The sequence below is a fragment of the Eufriesea mexicana genome, unplaced genomic scaffold (genome assembly GCF_001483705.2).
Source record: "Eufriesea mexicana isolate 0111107269 unplaced genomic scaffold, ASM148370v2 scaffold8569, whole genome shotgun sequence".
Classification (NCBI taxonomy): Eukaryota; Metazoa; Arthropoda; class Insecta; order Hymenoptera; family Apidae; genus Eufriesea; species Eufriesea mexicana.
Window position 1 is genome coordinate 112,378 of NW_016916391.1, and position 16,720 is coordinate 129,097.

Consider the following 16,720-nt stretch of genomic DNA (forward strand, 5'->3'; position numbering starts at 1 on the left):
GAACTTATCTACCGTGTTATAGGAGGGTCACCTGTATATTATATATAATATATATATATATAATGTAATTGTACTAAAAATATTTTAATAAGTTTGTACTTTTTGTACGTCGTCTTGGAAAATATACGTGTGTGTGTAATAAATAACACTGATCGATACTCGAATTTTATATTGTTTCAATAAATACCTTCGTTTATTCTACCCTGTGTCGATAAACAGGTATACAGGTATGCGTTTGCAGATTCTCGCTCCAAGTACTTTATGTTCCTGGCAAACGATTTTAATGTCAGGTCAGGTCGTTATTTACTACACCTCCTGTCGATGTCTGAAGTTTAGAATTTTATTGTCAGGAGGCTACTAAAATTGCACGATAAAATAGACCATACGTTTGATCAATAACTAGGTAACCTCATGGGTAAATATAATAATTAATCGAAGTGCCGTAGATAATCGATACAAATAATATTGTAGCACAAGGAGAGCTATAAAATAAATAGAAACGAATGTCGATGTGATTTTATTTTTATATTACGTGTTATTTCCAGGTTGCATGATTCTTTGCACGTTGATCACGTGTTTTTACATATCCAAAACATGATAGCGACAGTGTCATGATATAGGGACTCATCGTAGAGGTACATCGATAGTTTGGCTATCGACTCGAGGCTTGTCTAACCGATTATTTGACCAAATTTATTGTTATTCGACGATTGGTTACTTTTCTTAATAGGAAAAAATAATTTTCTTTTAATTAAAATAAATGTAATTTGTAAAAAAATATTATTAGTTATTTTTGTATATTATGAGTTTATTAGTTATGTTTGTATATTATCAGTTTGTTAACGTTATTTGCGTTATCACGATTAATTAGGACTGAGAAATTTTGTCCATCCAACTTCCTATGACTCTTGAAACTGCCTCGGTCAGCCGGTTAATCGGTTAACTAGTGTAAAAGAAATCGAAAAACCGGTTATGAAAAAAGTTTAATCAGTTGACAACCCTCTTAGTGTATAACTTGAACCAAAATATGTCACTGCGATTCAGACTTCTATTGCATGACCTGCCTCAAAATACGTCAACGTGATTCAGATTCAGAAATGCGCATGATTCAGACCAAAATTATACTGCGCCTCACTAGTGTGCCTCTCTCCTTGTACTTTAATGGATTTATCTCACAGAATTAAATAAATAAATAAGGAAATAATAGATAGATAAATACATAAATATATAAATAAATAGATAAATAAATAAATAAATGGGTGAACAGGTAGATGGATAGATAGATAAATAAATATAAATAGATAGATGGATAAATAATTATATTGATAGATAAATAGATAGTTAAATAGATGGATAAATAGATAGATAAATAAATAAATGAATGGATACAAATAGACGGATAAATAGATAGTTAAATAGATAGATAAATAGATAGATAGATAGATAAATAAATAAATAAATAAATAAATGGATATAAATAGATAGATGGCTAAATAAATAGATAGATAAATAAATAAATAGATAGATAGATAAATAAATAAATAAATAGATGGATAAATAAGTAGATAGGTGGATAAATAAATAGTTAAATAAATAGATAAATAGACAGATAAATAAATAAATAAATAAATAAATAAATAAATGTATATAAACAGATAGCTAAATAGATAAATAAATAAATAAAAAGATGGATAAATAAATAGATAGATGAATAAATAAATAAATGGATGGATAAATAAATAGATGGAAAAATAAATAGATAGATGAATAAATAAATGAATGAATGGATAAATAAATAGATACATGAATAAATAAATAAATGGATGGATAACTATATAGATAAATAAATAATCAGTAAACTACATATTTCTGTTATATATCAATATCATTTGAAGAATACGAAGAAAAAAAAAAATCAACCAATCTATTAGAAAGCTGTTGCATTTTTATACCACGTGACGCAATTTTCACAACAGACAGTCCACTACCTAAACATCGGTTCATTTCGAAATAATAAGCGCCATCGATTTTAACGAGGATGATCTCGATTCAAAAACCGGCGACGTATAGTCGGCCTGATATCGGCGGATATCGGCGTAAATCGTTCTAAATCGATCCACGGAATTATGTACAAGCGTTAAGGATCAATGAATTATTCACAGCTACGTTATTTATACCCTGAACCATGACCAATTTCACGGACCGATCGCCCGTTCGATCAGCTGCTGTCCGCGGATCATTTGCCGGCATCACGATCACGAGCGGATTGTCCTGGCCGCGATCGATAATCACGTTCGATTCCAGCGCGAGGTACGACAATCGCGCGCGATAATTGAGCAAAAACGACTGGAGAAATCTCGTTTTATCGAACTTTCCATCAAACTACTGCTCGGATGACTAATCGTTCTGCGAGCACACCGTCACTCGTTCAACTTGCTTCGCGTCTTCCGTTTCTGGGTGAAGTTTAACGCTGTTCTTCCAGCGCCTTTCAACGAGAAAATTGATTCTAATCGATCTCGATCGGACGGAAGCGCAGTTTTTCGACACCCGAACCGAAGTGCCTGATAAGTTTCAGTTTAGAGCGTAATTTTATTATACTTCCGAGGCAAAGAGATAAGACGGTTTGTAACGCTTCTAGGCTATCGTTAACGTTATTATAGGTCAAAATGTCCCGTTTTCGATATTTTATTTTTAACATTGATCTTTATTTAAATAGCGTCGCAGTTGCGTGTGTTTCTTCATTTTCATTGTACCGATTTAATCTGTGGATTTGGTTTTATTAGCGTGAATGCGAGTGTGCGAGGTCGGGTGATGGCATGAATGTAGATACGTATGTTTTTGGAAGTGCGAGTGGAAGATCTAGAATGCGTGGTATTGTGCATTTGTTATAGGGCAGAGCCAATATGTCGCGAGGAGAGTCAGTTTGTTGTGAAAAGCGTGAAAGTGAACAGTGACGAGATAATAATAGTATTAAGAGAAATTTCACCGCGCATACCTAATCGTTGTAATCTTCTCGTGACGCGTGTATATTATAATTTGTAATAAATATATAATTGTTGAACAGCAAACTCACATAATCAACGTATAACGCAATTGATTATATGTAATAATCGTATAACTAATATATTAATATGACAAATTAATATAAAGAATTTAATTTAAAGAACATTGGAACCTAATTGAATATTAGATAGATGGTAGTATGGCAGATACTAGCCGTGCGATAGTGACTATTCAATAGACTGATTAGTTGAGTGCTAATATTAGGCTATAAGACACTAAAATTGTATACGAAAGAATGCACAAAATCCACCATCTTGAAATCATTGTATACTATAGTATACTACAGCCACAGGATAATCCGAGCCGGTTATTGTAAATCCAATTTCCTAAATTTATTATCATGGAGTTTAAAATTTCAAAGATGAAGAGGTTGTTCCAAGTCTCTAGAGACGCTATTAATCCTTGAAATACCGTTTCGACAGTATTATTATTCTCATTAGTGTAGCGACCAACACCCTTACTGTTAGATGGAAGAACGGAGGTTCGAGGTTTCCCGCAAGTCCTTGGTGAATAAATATTCCATAAATACGAAATTTCTATGCTATCTAAGTATCCCCTGTCTAAGGCAGGGCCTGCTAGAAAGCCTTACTTACAAGTCCACTAGCAGGCCCAGGATCAAACGCATCCCTTCCTCGCGTCCTTCTACCTGCTACCTATCATAGCAAGACGGCCATCAGGATACCAACCGGAAGCACCGTAGGAACTACAAGACTTCCAATAACCCCCGTGGGGGGGACCTTCACAATTAATATATTAAAACGCCGATTTTACGTGTCGTTCCGTTCACGCCACAGTTAGCTGTCGTGCGGGCCCTTCCGGGCCCTACTGACCGCCGAGGCCTGAACAGAAAGTCTAGTGACGGTTCCTAGGGACCGATGTGGCATTCAACCCTTTGCGGTCGGCAGATTTCCTGTTTGTAACTGTTTATTACTCTTATCTTGGCACCTCAAATTCGGAAACTCCATTATTCATACCATCCAATAGCAAAATACATTGCCCTACCAAGGGTCCGTATAAATGCTAGACCTGGTAGCACTGTAGCACAGTATCAAGAAAAATCTTACAGTCCACTTAGTATTCAAAGCTATATACAATCTCAAAGAGCCGTCCGTCACTAATCGTCGTTAATCAAGAACGACCTAGTAAGGATATATATAATTAATTAATGTACATTATATTTAGGTACAGATTACTGATCGCTAGCTCTAGTGTTAACGCTTTGTAGACACCATTTTTAGTATTTGATAATATAATATATATATTGATAATATATATCTTTATTTTATAATTTATATATAATATATATTTCATAATTTTTATATGGATGTAAGAGTATGTTTAGTAACCTTTAAGTTACGTGTCATTATAGAGGGTTAATCTAGAATCTTAAAGAAAAATTGTTACTACTCCATATACAGAATATTTGTTTATGATTTTATAATTAAAATTGTTTATATAAAATCAAGATTTTATAGATATATAATATTTTTCCCCTCTTTGGTTTAGATTATTTAAGACTCACTTATTTGGTTTAGATTATAAGTTCTTGTAGTTTGTCAGAAAAAATCTAGAATACCCTGTATAATTTAGGCAGAATGGTTTTGGAAAGGATGTGAAAGATGTTGAAATTACAAGCTACGGAAGAATATTCAAGGACCACTGACTGTTAGAGAGTCGACACGGATTTCTATGTAAATTTTGTCCACTGAAATATTCTATGACTAATGGCTACTATGATGATAATTGCTGATTATACTATCTAAAATAAAAAAAGACTCGTTTGTGGTGCCTAAGTGGGACACCCGAGCTAACATCAGGTCACTCAATCGTACAGCCAAATCAGCATACAATAGAATGTCGACTAACAGTAGATCAATTATCTTAATTTCTAATCAATCGAACTTCCAATTACTCTGGTATTAATTCTTCGATGATGCATGACTCGAAGATGTCGATAAAAATTCTTATGCATTTGTTAGAAGCTGAAGTTTTATCAGGAAGCGCCAATTCGAGACAGCTTGCGGAAAAATTATATTTAGATTGCGTTTTGAAAATAATTTAATAGGAGCTGTAGCAATTAAAAATATAGCTTTGGTAATCTTAAGACGATTTTCCAATTAACTCACTAGCGCCACCATGACTAATATCTACAATAGATGTTTATCGTAAATATCGTATTTCTCGTTGGATTATTTTCTAATTTGACTGATGTAATCTTGGAATTTTTTTCTTACGTGTATTATACTGTTTGCACAATACTGTTTTCACAAATTTTTTGATCATACTTGTACGATCGTACTCGTGAAAGGATTAAACTGAATAAACTAACGTAAAAATTCTAAGCTGATTTTTGTAAACTTTACCAAAACCATCGCTAGGTCAATTAAAGCACAGCAAAATCTATACTCGAAATTTTATACTCAAAATTAAAGTGAGTCACGTATATAAAATTAATAAGTTTAATTTTAATTAATATTAAATAATCTTGTACGACTTTCGAAAAGAAGTGCACTATATAAAATCTACTATACACGTACAAAAATGAAAACTAGTTCAGTTTCACTCAAAACAAGAAAACCGAGGTCATCTCCTGATTTCATAAACACAACTACCTAGGGAAGATTAATGACCACCATAATATATTAAGTTTTATTTGGAACATTTATTTCGAAACGAGTTATAAATCAAAAATAATTACGTTTGAAACTTCAAATGGGTCACCCTGTATATCTTTCCTTATTCCATTGCTCCCAAGATTCATATCAAACTTGCGCCATCTATCACGATTAATCACACGACTAGTCACATACAGTAGTGCCCACAGTTGGGACTTAATCCGAACACTTATGTGGGAACGTGACAAAATTTGAATTTTGTCAAAGGAGAAGAGATGAATATCCGAAAAAATCAAAGATCTCAATCAGTACTTTTGAAGTTCACTTTCAAAAATTGGTGGGGATTGTAATTGACGCTAAAGTGGGCACAAATTTGGATGCTAAACTGGGCGCAACTTCGGACGTTAAAGTGGGCATAACTTCAGACGCTAAAGTGGGCATAACTTCGGCCGCTAAAGTGGGCATAACTTCGGACGCTAAGTGGGCATAATTTCGGACTCTAAGTGGGCACAACCTTGAACGCTAAGCTGGACGCAACTTTGGACACTAAACTGGGCGCAACTTTAGACATTAAGTATGCAAAACTTCGGATGCTAGAGCAGGCATAACTTCGGACGCTAAGGTAGGCACAATTTTGGACACAAAATTGGACGCAACTTCAATTAAGCTGACAAAACTTGAGACACTAAAACGGACACTATTATAACAGGTTTAGCGTTAAAACGACTACTTCTGACATTCCTCCAGAGAAATCAAATAACCAAGAGTTTCGCTAAACCCAACTCACCGTCTGATTGAGCTTGTTCTCTGGCCTGTCAGCAGGTTCGGCCTTGGCCTCATTCGGCGTTGGCCTCGTGGTGAGTAGTCTTTCCCTGGCCAGGTTGGTCGTATTACCACGGACACCCTTGTTACCTGCATCCTTGGTGGCAGGCACAGCTGACGACGTGGCGCCCTTTTGAGTACCATTCACGAGGTCCACGGCTCCGAAGGCCTCGGACTGCAGTGGCGCCGCCCAGTTGGTCGGCGGTTCCTCGATCCAGGGCCCGGAGGAGCCGAAGTGGGCGCATACGTAGAGCAACACGCAGATGTTGAGCACCACCGACACCCGAAGTGCCCAATTTCTACGCAGAATACTCAACATGCTCATTCTCCAGCCTCCTCCAGGACCACGATCCAGCCACCGTCCTATGGAAATCGTAACCAAGCGCTGCTGGCTGTCTTCGGTGTTCTCTTCCACCACCTCCCCACCCCTATGGGGCCCGTGATGCTCCGCGATCAGGATCTGAGCATGATTCTGGGGAGCTTCGACCTCCTCTCTCTGGTTGCACACTGCAAGGCAAAGAAAATTATTGTAGAGGGCGTTTTCACTCATTTTTATTAGAATAATTTATAGTACTTTCATTCATTCTGTCGTTTATAAATTCGAATTTGTTGTAATTTTTAGATTAAAATTACAGAGATTATCGTAATTCGCAAGGAACTAATTGGGGGGAATAATGACGTTACAGCGAACAATATGTAAAGATTATTATTAGTGAAATGTATGCCTATGGAAATACAAACAAAGAGTATAGATGTCCGTAAGGGTTCTAACGATTTATGTGAACTGTACCGCATAGGAGTTTCGAACTGTACGTTTCCAGAAAACAGAATGCTCTTTAAACCCAAACTAGGCACACGACTTGTCGACGCCAGTGTCACGTAGCGCAACGAAGAAAATAATAAAGAAACTTGAGTTGCTGAGCTGTCGGCTCAAAGCTTTTTTTTATTTTATAATTCATAGGATTACAATAATATGTTCTTACAAATATTCAGACTGAGCGAAGTTTAGTTGCGGAGTGTTGTGTGACTGGCTGTTTTTCTGCTTGGTCTGAGGTTTTGGGTGTTTTGAGTTACCGCCTAATCTTGGGTGGTGACACCAGCATAATAAACGAAGGTCCATCCCCCAATAGGAAGGGAACCCAAAAATTGCTACGGGCCTGCACGTCTAGCACGTTTGACGTCATCGTTGCGCGGCTATGGTTTATTCCAACGGAATTGATAACAATTTTTTAATTATATGTAATTCCAAAGAGTTTGTTTTATCTGGGTTGTTGGGTTGTATTTAGATTACGCTTGTTTTCCTGCGGTTTTGAAATGTTATTGAGATAGCATTGTGGTGTTTGGTCGAGTTTTCATTAAGTTTAGGTTAGTATTCAGATGAAATGAGACTATATCAGAATTTTGTATGATAAATGAACTAAAAATAGTTGAGATTCAATTAGAATTATTATTCTCTGTAATATAGTTATATATATTAACAATATAATTTTTATTTATACAAATATTTGCCTAATTTTAGCTTATATTTTATTTATATTTAATAATTTTGGTCATTTTTATGAGCGATTGAAAAGGAGAGTTTGGGCTAGTTTTAGGTTGATTAAATTATTTCTTATGGAATATTATCATACTATAAGGGCAATAATGCAGATGAATCAGACGTGAATTACATTTAACTGAAAAATCCGAGAATTTTGAAAATATTAAAAACATAGGCGTAGGACATTCTTTTTCCTTTACTAAATTTCTCACTACACATTTCCTTACTACTATTTTGCTCCTATAACTGGAATAGAGGGAGAGGGAGGAATGGGGGAGAAAGAGAGAGAAAAAAGAGAGAAAAAAAGAGAGAAAGAGAAAGATAAAGAGAGAAAGAGAGAGAGCAAAATATGTTGCCAATTGATACTGCATCACTTTGCAAGTAGCCATAATATGTACTGTCAGTAATTAAATAATTATAAACGGAAATGTTATTAATTTTTAGAAATATTTGCCAGGTTCCTTTCATTGGAATCTATTGTACGCTGTATCCTGTGCTCAACTATACATGCTCAACTATCCAACAATGAAGCCATTGCCATGCTTATTCACAGTGGTTCATGCATAGTGAGAGAGGTAAGAAGATCGAACCAGTCACAACATGTCATTATCACCGATGGATCGAATTAGGTAACTGACTTACTAGCAAGTCGCTAAGAATAATTCTTTCAGCAGCTTCTAGAGAACTTCAAGAGGTCACGATTCGCGTTTGTGCAATAACTAGTGAAATCGAGGGAGCCAGGTAGGAATCATTAAACCTGTTATAGTTGGGTAGTTTCTTAATCAGAAACTCCTTTGGTCACGGAATTAAAAATCGATGAAGTTTAGTTAATTTTAGTTAGGTCGTTTAACACCACAGTAACAGAAGCAATAACCCATTAAAAAGTAGATGAAAGTTGTGACTTTCACCTGTACAGAGTACAGTTAGCAACACTGTTTCATTCTCAGGAAACATTAATTTTTCTTCGTGTTTTAGAATAGTAGCAAATTCGTCTTTTATTCAATTTGAGATTCAGATAGGATGGACTAGAAGTGTCCTCTGTCATGAGACCTATGAGCGATGATAATTAAGCAACCAAAGAGGATATGACTCGGGCTAGGCTATTGTTAGGTCAGGTTAGGTTCGAATTATGTTTAGGTTAGGTTTCTGAATGAACAGTCTAAGAACAAAGACTAGCAAGCAACCATCGACGTTATGGCAATTTGATATGTTGTTAGACTTAGTTTAGGTGTAGCCTAGAACCTAACCTAATCTAACCTAACTCCTACGCGTACTCTAATTGGATGTAAGTTATGGGTGATGGTAATTAAGTAACAAAGAGGATCTGACTCGGGCTAGGCTATTGTTAGGTCAGGTTATGTTTGATTTGCGTTTAGGTTAGCTTTCCGAATAAACAGTCTAAGAAGAAAGACTAGCAAGCAACCATCGACATTATGGCAATCTGATATCTTGTTAAACTTAGTTTAGGTTTGGACTAGAACCTAACCTATGCTATCCTAACCTAACCTCTATGGTTACTTCAATTGAATGTGTTATAGGTTATGATAATTAGGCAACCAAAGTGGATCTGACACAGGCTAGGCTATTGTTAGGTTAGGTTAGGTTCGAATTATGTTTGGGTTAGGTTTCTGAATGAACAGTCTAAGAACAAAAACTAGCAAGCAACTATCGACATTATGGCAATTTGATACGTTGTTAGACTTAGTTTAGGTTTGGGTTAGAACTATGTTACTTCTAGGTCAAGTTTCTTAATACTATAAAACAAATATAGAATGGTCTAATAAGCAATTACTAGTGACTTTGCAAATAAGCAATTTGTCACATTAAATTTAATTCGTGTTTGAATTCAAGTTAGATTAGATTTCAATGTTTCTCAACCAATGTGCTGAGGGTATAAGGCTCGACTAGGAAGTAGCCATCAATATCATAATGATTGTATCCAGTTCCTTATCAAAGATTCAGCCATCCAACAGGCCAGCCTTTGTCACTGACTATCTCTCTTCAAACAAAGACACAAAAGAGAGTTCTACTGAATTGGAAATTCGGTTCTTTCAACGTTATGTCTGTCAGAACTGTTTTATTCATCTTAGTCGGAAATACAATCATCCCCTCAATGAATAATCTCCCTTCTAACAGGACTCAACAATTAGTAATAAAATTTCTGATTAATTTTTTCGTCGTTACACTCGTACAACAAAATTTGCCATTAAAATTTTAAATAAAATTTCTATTATTCCCTACCTAATAGTTTCTTTCTAAACTGGAAAATATTTGAAAAACAGCAAGCCCATAATTATCCTAGGCTTCTGTTGTTGACAAAAAGATATAAAATAAAAAAAAAGAAATAAAAAATAGAAATAAAAATTAGAATACATAGAAAGTTATATTATTTTAGAACAAAAATGTTAATTCTTCGCTAATAACAATGTTCAATAATTTATAAAAAAATATAATTTTATGTCAATGATAACCATGTCACTTATGAGAAAATCCCAACTATTGTTACGAATTTCAGAATTATAATTTCTTTCGTTTCTCTTCTTTGTAGAAATTACAGTTTGATGACTGTAGGTTCCCCTAATAGTAGAACAAGCCACAGCTCACGACTAGACGGTCTGAAACACTAACACTAATGCATCTGTCCGTCGTCTGGTCCCCTTTGCACTTGGACTGACATTATCTCAGGCTGCTCTTTGAGGCCTTCCCCTATATCATTCCCTGGGGACTATACAAAGCCCTGTTTCAGTCGTCGAATAATTCTTGCGCACAGTTATTAGCAGCAACGACGAACGACCGGGGGAAATTGGCACGGCACTTTGTATCGCGACTTAATACGATATCCCAGACAGCACGGAGTTTCTGAAGTTGAATTGCACGTCAGCGAGAGAAGTTAGGCAACATTATGCTAGGAGCCACGCGACGCGATATCGCTTCCGATGCTTATTACCAGAGAACGGATTGAACGTGGATTGACATACTTCATAGGGCATTGCGAAATTACATGGCTGTAGAGGCTAACGAAAGGATCGTTTTTTGTTCGACAACGTATGTTCGATTTCGTTCCGTTTCTTAGTAATGGAGAGTCAAAGACACGAGAGTTGAGCTCCTGCTGTAGAGCAATCCGCCGTGCACGGTCTATTTCCGCACGGCTCTAGGAAACCCATTAGGCAGGGGATATTGCATTCTAATTTTTCGCGCGACGAAGTGCACATTTTTATTCGCGAGAGTCTTCCTATTCTCGAAAAGATCGATTCGTTGTCTCCTTATCTATATACAGGGTGTACGAAAAAATGGTTCAGGTAGGGATTACGATGAAAGCTATTAGAAGAACAAAAGTTACGGGAGTTGAGCTCCTGTCATCGAGCAACCAGCCATACATGCTACTTTTCCGGGCTGCAAGGAACCTTGATGCATTACATTCCAATTTTTTGCACCGTCTAGTATGCGTTGTTTTTGCTCGAAGAGGATGTTCTCACCCTTAGCGATTGAATCATTACCTTCCTTTTACGGCATAAAAGTATTCCGTTAAATGTGGTCACAGTAAATTGTTTCCTATCGACATCTATCATGATACTTGCGTTTTTTGGATTTCCGAGGATGAATTACGGGCAAGTGGGGAAAATTAGGTAACATTATGATATTGCTTTCGATCATTATTATGCTGTGGATTGAATAGGCAACGTTGCAGAGGAAATCAATTTGCATGTTCGGATTTTTTGCACCTTGAGAAGCACGTTATTTTCTCTTGAGAAAGATGTGTCCACCCTTACTATATTTACTGGTGGGAATCTAGCCCACGATTGATACTATTACTACCTTAAAAGCAATCTTAAGATAATGATGTGAATAAAAACACTGGTCTTTACCCGTACAATTTTTTCTGAAATTTTATGCTAATTTAATGAATACTTAGAGAAATTTTATAAATGTTATTAATTTCGTAATATTCTATAATAATATAAATCTAGGGGCTGAGAGGAACATTTCTTGTCCAATATATATATGTCCAATCTTTTCTCCTTTTTCAGTAACGGTTATTCGAAGTTGCGAAAGTTGGGCTCCTGGCGTCAAGCAACCCGCCACACCGCGCGCGTTTCCGTGGAGTTTAAAGAATGTTTCAAGTTGTAAGCAGCACGTACGGTTTTTGTAATATGTAACGATTTTATTACCTCGCCAGATATCCGACAGATATACGTAACACTCTAGATAGATTATTTACAGTCAATATACCTGTACCGTTAATGCAAATCGGTCGAAAAATAAAAGGTAAGGAAGCAAAAGCCTCTATGACTGACGTTATAGTTTATTGTGGTAAATTCTACGTTAACTCGATCGCAAGGTATAACATCAATCGGAATAATGTGTACGTAATAACACGTTGGAGTCTTGATTATCCGATAGAGACGATGAGAAACTGAAGGTTGGATTGATCGAAGCCTCGGCAAAAGTTGCAACTCGAAGGCAAAACTCGAAAGTAATCGTCAATGTGGTCTAATTATGAACTACTTCATTATTTAATACATATCATTTAACTATTTAAAACATTCTTCAAATTGCTTCGAATAAAAACATTCAGACGCTTGAGAATGCTTCCGAGATCAATTTTCCTGCTTGGTATGCACTTCGTTAGAGATAATGAATCATTAATGCGACAGTCCCAGTTTCATCATTCTTTTTCCAGAACAAGTTTCCAAACTCGTCGACTAGGTAGAAAATGATTCGTTCCTCCAAGTATTCGGAATTTTATTACTCTGGTAATGGATAATTACCCGAGAGACCTTTTTGAGGTTAGTTACTTCATATTTGAGCTAGAAAAGGACTAAGAATAGGATAGAACTCAATAAAGCTTCGATTATACTTAGATTATGACAGAGATTATGTTCAAGTTCTGGTTAGGTTTAGGTTAGAGAATTAGATTCTGATTGGACTTAGATTGGGCTCAGATAATGCACTTATTTCATCTATGGCGAGATCAGAATCTAGCCCAGTACTAGTTAAGTTCGTACCATGTTCGGATTAGATCTAACCTACGCGCCACCTATAATTAGGTTAAGTTCGGCTCCTTTGTTCATGGTAAGGCTAGGTTCTCTTTAGTCTTAGGTTATGTTTGGATAAGTTATTCGTTTATACCAGGATCAGAGTCTAATTGGGTTCTGGTTAAGATTGCGCCATATTCTAATTAAATCTAATCTAAGTTTCGCTTACCTATGATTAGGTTAGGTCGAGCTTCTTCGTTTATGATATAACCAAGTCCCATTCAATTTTAGGTTAGCTTTGGATAGGTTATTTATCTGATCCACGCTGAAATTAGAATTCAACTGGATTCTAGCTAAGATCGTGCTATGTACCAATTAGACCTAACCTAACTTTCGACCACCTAAGTATTGGTCAGGTTAGTATCAGGTTCTTTCACTTCACGACGTAAGGTTCACGACGTGGCTAGGTTCTAATTAGATTTAGGTTAGCTTTCAGTTATATTCGATTTACGTAGCATATTTCTCCTCGTCTTCCTTCTCTATTTTTATTCTTTCAGCGACCTAATGCTGTACAAGAACTTCATTAACTTTCGAAAGTACCAGGAATGGGACACTGCTTCTCTAGTCGGCGATTACGCCAGCCTGTATAGTTAATCGCTCGACGCGAAAAGAAGACACGAGAAGAACGGTCGACGAACTTGTCGTATTGCAAAGTCACTATGCCCGCCAGGTAGGGGCAAGAAAATCGATGCAACTGTTAATACGAGTGATTCATCGGGACTCAATTACCGTGCAAACGCACGAGATGTTACGTACTCCTGCCGAGGGTAACATTGAAACCATTCGTCGTCACGGCACAGCAAAATAGCCTTTAACGGCCTCTTTATCCGTGTCTACGTTGCAGAAAAGTACAATGAGCCTCTAAGTGGACACAAAGACACCGAGCTCTTACGTTTCATCCATTCCGAGCGTGCGACGGAATGGGACTAAAATTTTACTAGAATTTTACTAGGAAGCTACTAAGAATTTACTAGAAATTTACTAGAATTTTACTAGAATTTTAGAATATAACCAAACCGAGATTTCGACGTTCCCCGGGAATTTTCGTCGTTTGTTGGAAATTCGCGATGACGTCGAAGACATGTCTGCGAATGTTCCACGAACAGTAAATCGTTTCGGGTTACCCCATTACGATTCGTTCCGGCGATAAAGTCACGTGCGTTGTTTAAAAACAATTTCACTTGTCGTGCACGGGCAACGTGATGCACAGCATTAATATGCACTTCCGCAGAGGATGCGCCGCTGTAAGTACAAGAACTGTACTGACGCGCGTTTCTGTTGATAAGGATGCAAGGATCGTCAGGGGGGAGAGGGATGGCCCGAGTTTTGAATCGTTGAAAAGGGAATACAGCGCCAGTGTAGCGTGGCTGCAAGGAAAAATGTCATAGGTGTCCCCATATATGGAAATGGTCCAAATTGTACACTGCATGTATCTTCGAAATATTAAAAGTTTGGTGATTTAGAATATTGAAAGTTTGATGAAATATATCATGACACGACGAAGTCACAAATCTGGTCCAATGATTCGATTTTTCTCTTATTTTGCGAAGAAATTGTTTTATTTTATTGCTATATGAATGAATGTAGTAGGAAGTAGGTGATATAATTATTTTTCTCAGACTTTTGACTTAAGTCACTGTGTTATAATTATTGGCACATACGTCATATTTTCATTTTTGCGATGTTGCTGCTTGAAATTCTGAATGTTCTGAGTATTCCTTCTTCTCATTAAGCTTTGGTCAAATTGCATAATTTTTTGGAAGATGTAAAATTTAATGTTCCTTTCGATCCTATTATATTAATATAATATAATAAAATATAAATAATATAATATTAATATAATAAATTAGAATTTTTTTAATTGTGACACGCAGCAATTTTCTAACAGTCATAGATAGAATAGTAGAAGATTGTTTCTTTCAAATATTTTGATGACATTAATTACGTTAGTGAAAAATTAAAAGAAATTTTAGAGACCAGCAAACTGGCAACGAAGATACCAAAATTATTTAAAAATATAAACAATTCAGTTGACAGTGTAAACAATTAAACGAGAAGCGAGGCTAAACAAATTGAAAAAAATAACAAAAGCAAATTGAGAAAATTGATCAAAACGAATCATTTGTCTACTACCTAACAAATCAATTGAAAATGCAAATGAACAGACTGACAGTTGTAAACAAACAAATCGGGGCAGGTAAACAAATTAATCGAAAATGCAAACAAATGAAAGAAACAAATAAATTAATCGGAAACGTAAACAAACCAATGTACCACACGGATAAACTAATTAAGAATGTACACAATCGAGCAGCGTAAACAAATTAATCGAAACCGCGGGCAAATTGAACAATTGGAGAAATGAACAAATTAATAAAAAAATGTAAATAAACCAATCAACAATACGAACAAATCGAAAACAAAAAGAAAAATTAAAATAGAACTGCGGACGTTCAAAAACTGGCAGCGTAAACAAACAAACCGTAGCGATAAATAATGGAATTGTAGAAACAAACGAGTGAATCGAGTTACAGATGAACGATCCAGCTTGCACATCGAGCTGCTCGATATTATTCATAGCCACGCGTATTCGTCGATAATAGCTAGGTATGGCAGGGCAGATCATTTATACTTAGGTATGTGGATTTGCTTTTATTTATTAAGCTTCTAGGGTATCGTTAACACTAGAATTATTCTAGGTCAAAACGTCTCGTTTCCGATATTTTATTTTTAACACTGATCTTTATTTAAATAGCGCCGCAGTTGCGTGTGCTTCTTCATTTTCATTGTATCGATTTAATCTGAGGATTTGGTTTTATTAGCGTGAATGCGAGTGTGCGAGGTCGGGTAATGGCACGAATGTAGATACGTATGTTTTTGGAAGTGCGAGCGGAAGATCTAGAATGCGTGGTATTGTGCAATTGTTATAGGTCAGAGCCAATATGTCGCGAGGAGAGTCAGTTTGTTGTGAAAAGCGTGAAAGCGAACAGTGACGAGATAATAATAGTATTAAGAGAAATTTCACCGCGCATACCTAATCGTTGTAATCTTTTCGTGACGCGTGTATATTATAATTTGTAATAAATATATAATTGTTGAACAGCAAACTCACATAATCAACGTATAACGCAATTGATTATATATAATAATCGTATAACTAATATATTAATATGACAAATTAATATAAAGAATTTAATATAAAGAACATTGGAACCTAATTGAATATTAGATAGGCGGTAGTATGGCAGATACTAGCCGTGAGATAATAATTAATTTAATAATAATAATAATAATTTAATAATTTTTAATGAATATATAATTGTTAAACAGCAAACTCACAAGGTATGGCAGGTCAAATCATTTATACTTGAAAATTGACTTCATTTACAAACAAGCATCCTAAACTTCGAAACTCGCCAATGAAAGGTCTCTTTTCCGAGCTCAAAGGCCCTGGTGTCCCGTTTCCGTTGAAATTTCGCACACCACCCCTAATGGTTTCCTATGTAGGTGCACACATAACCGCATTAACTCCCACGATCAAACTCCCCGCGAGTGTTCCAAGCTTTCAGCGTCGATGAATTCTTCCCCTACTCCTCCATTGAATAAAATTCTCTCTCTCTCTCTCTCTCTCTCTCTCTCTCTCT

The 16,720-nt window shown here is 36.0% G+C and overlaps 1 protein-coding gene across 3 annotated transcripts in view; it reads right to left on the bottom strand.

Moving 5' to 3' along the window:
• Positions 1–16,720, bottom strand: part of LOC108552941 (beta-1,4-glucuronyltransferase 1) — a 97,145-nt gene that overhangs the window by 16,827 nt on the left and 63,598 nt on the right. For all 3 annotated transcript variants that reach the window (XM_017907641.1, XM_017907640.1, XM_017907642.1), the window contains exon 2: positions 6,466–7,007. In XM_017907641.1, coding sequence (XP_017763130.1) covers positions 6,466–6,825 — 360 coding nt within the window. In that variant the 5' untranslated portion in view covers positions 6,826–7,007. The remainder of the gene's footprint in view (positions 1–6,465; positions 7,008–16,720) is intronic.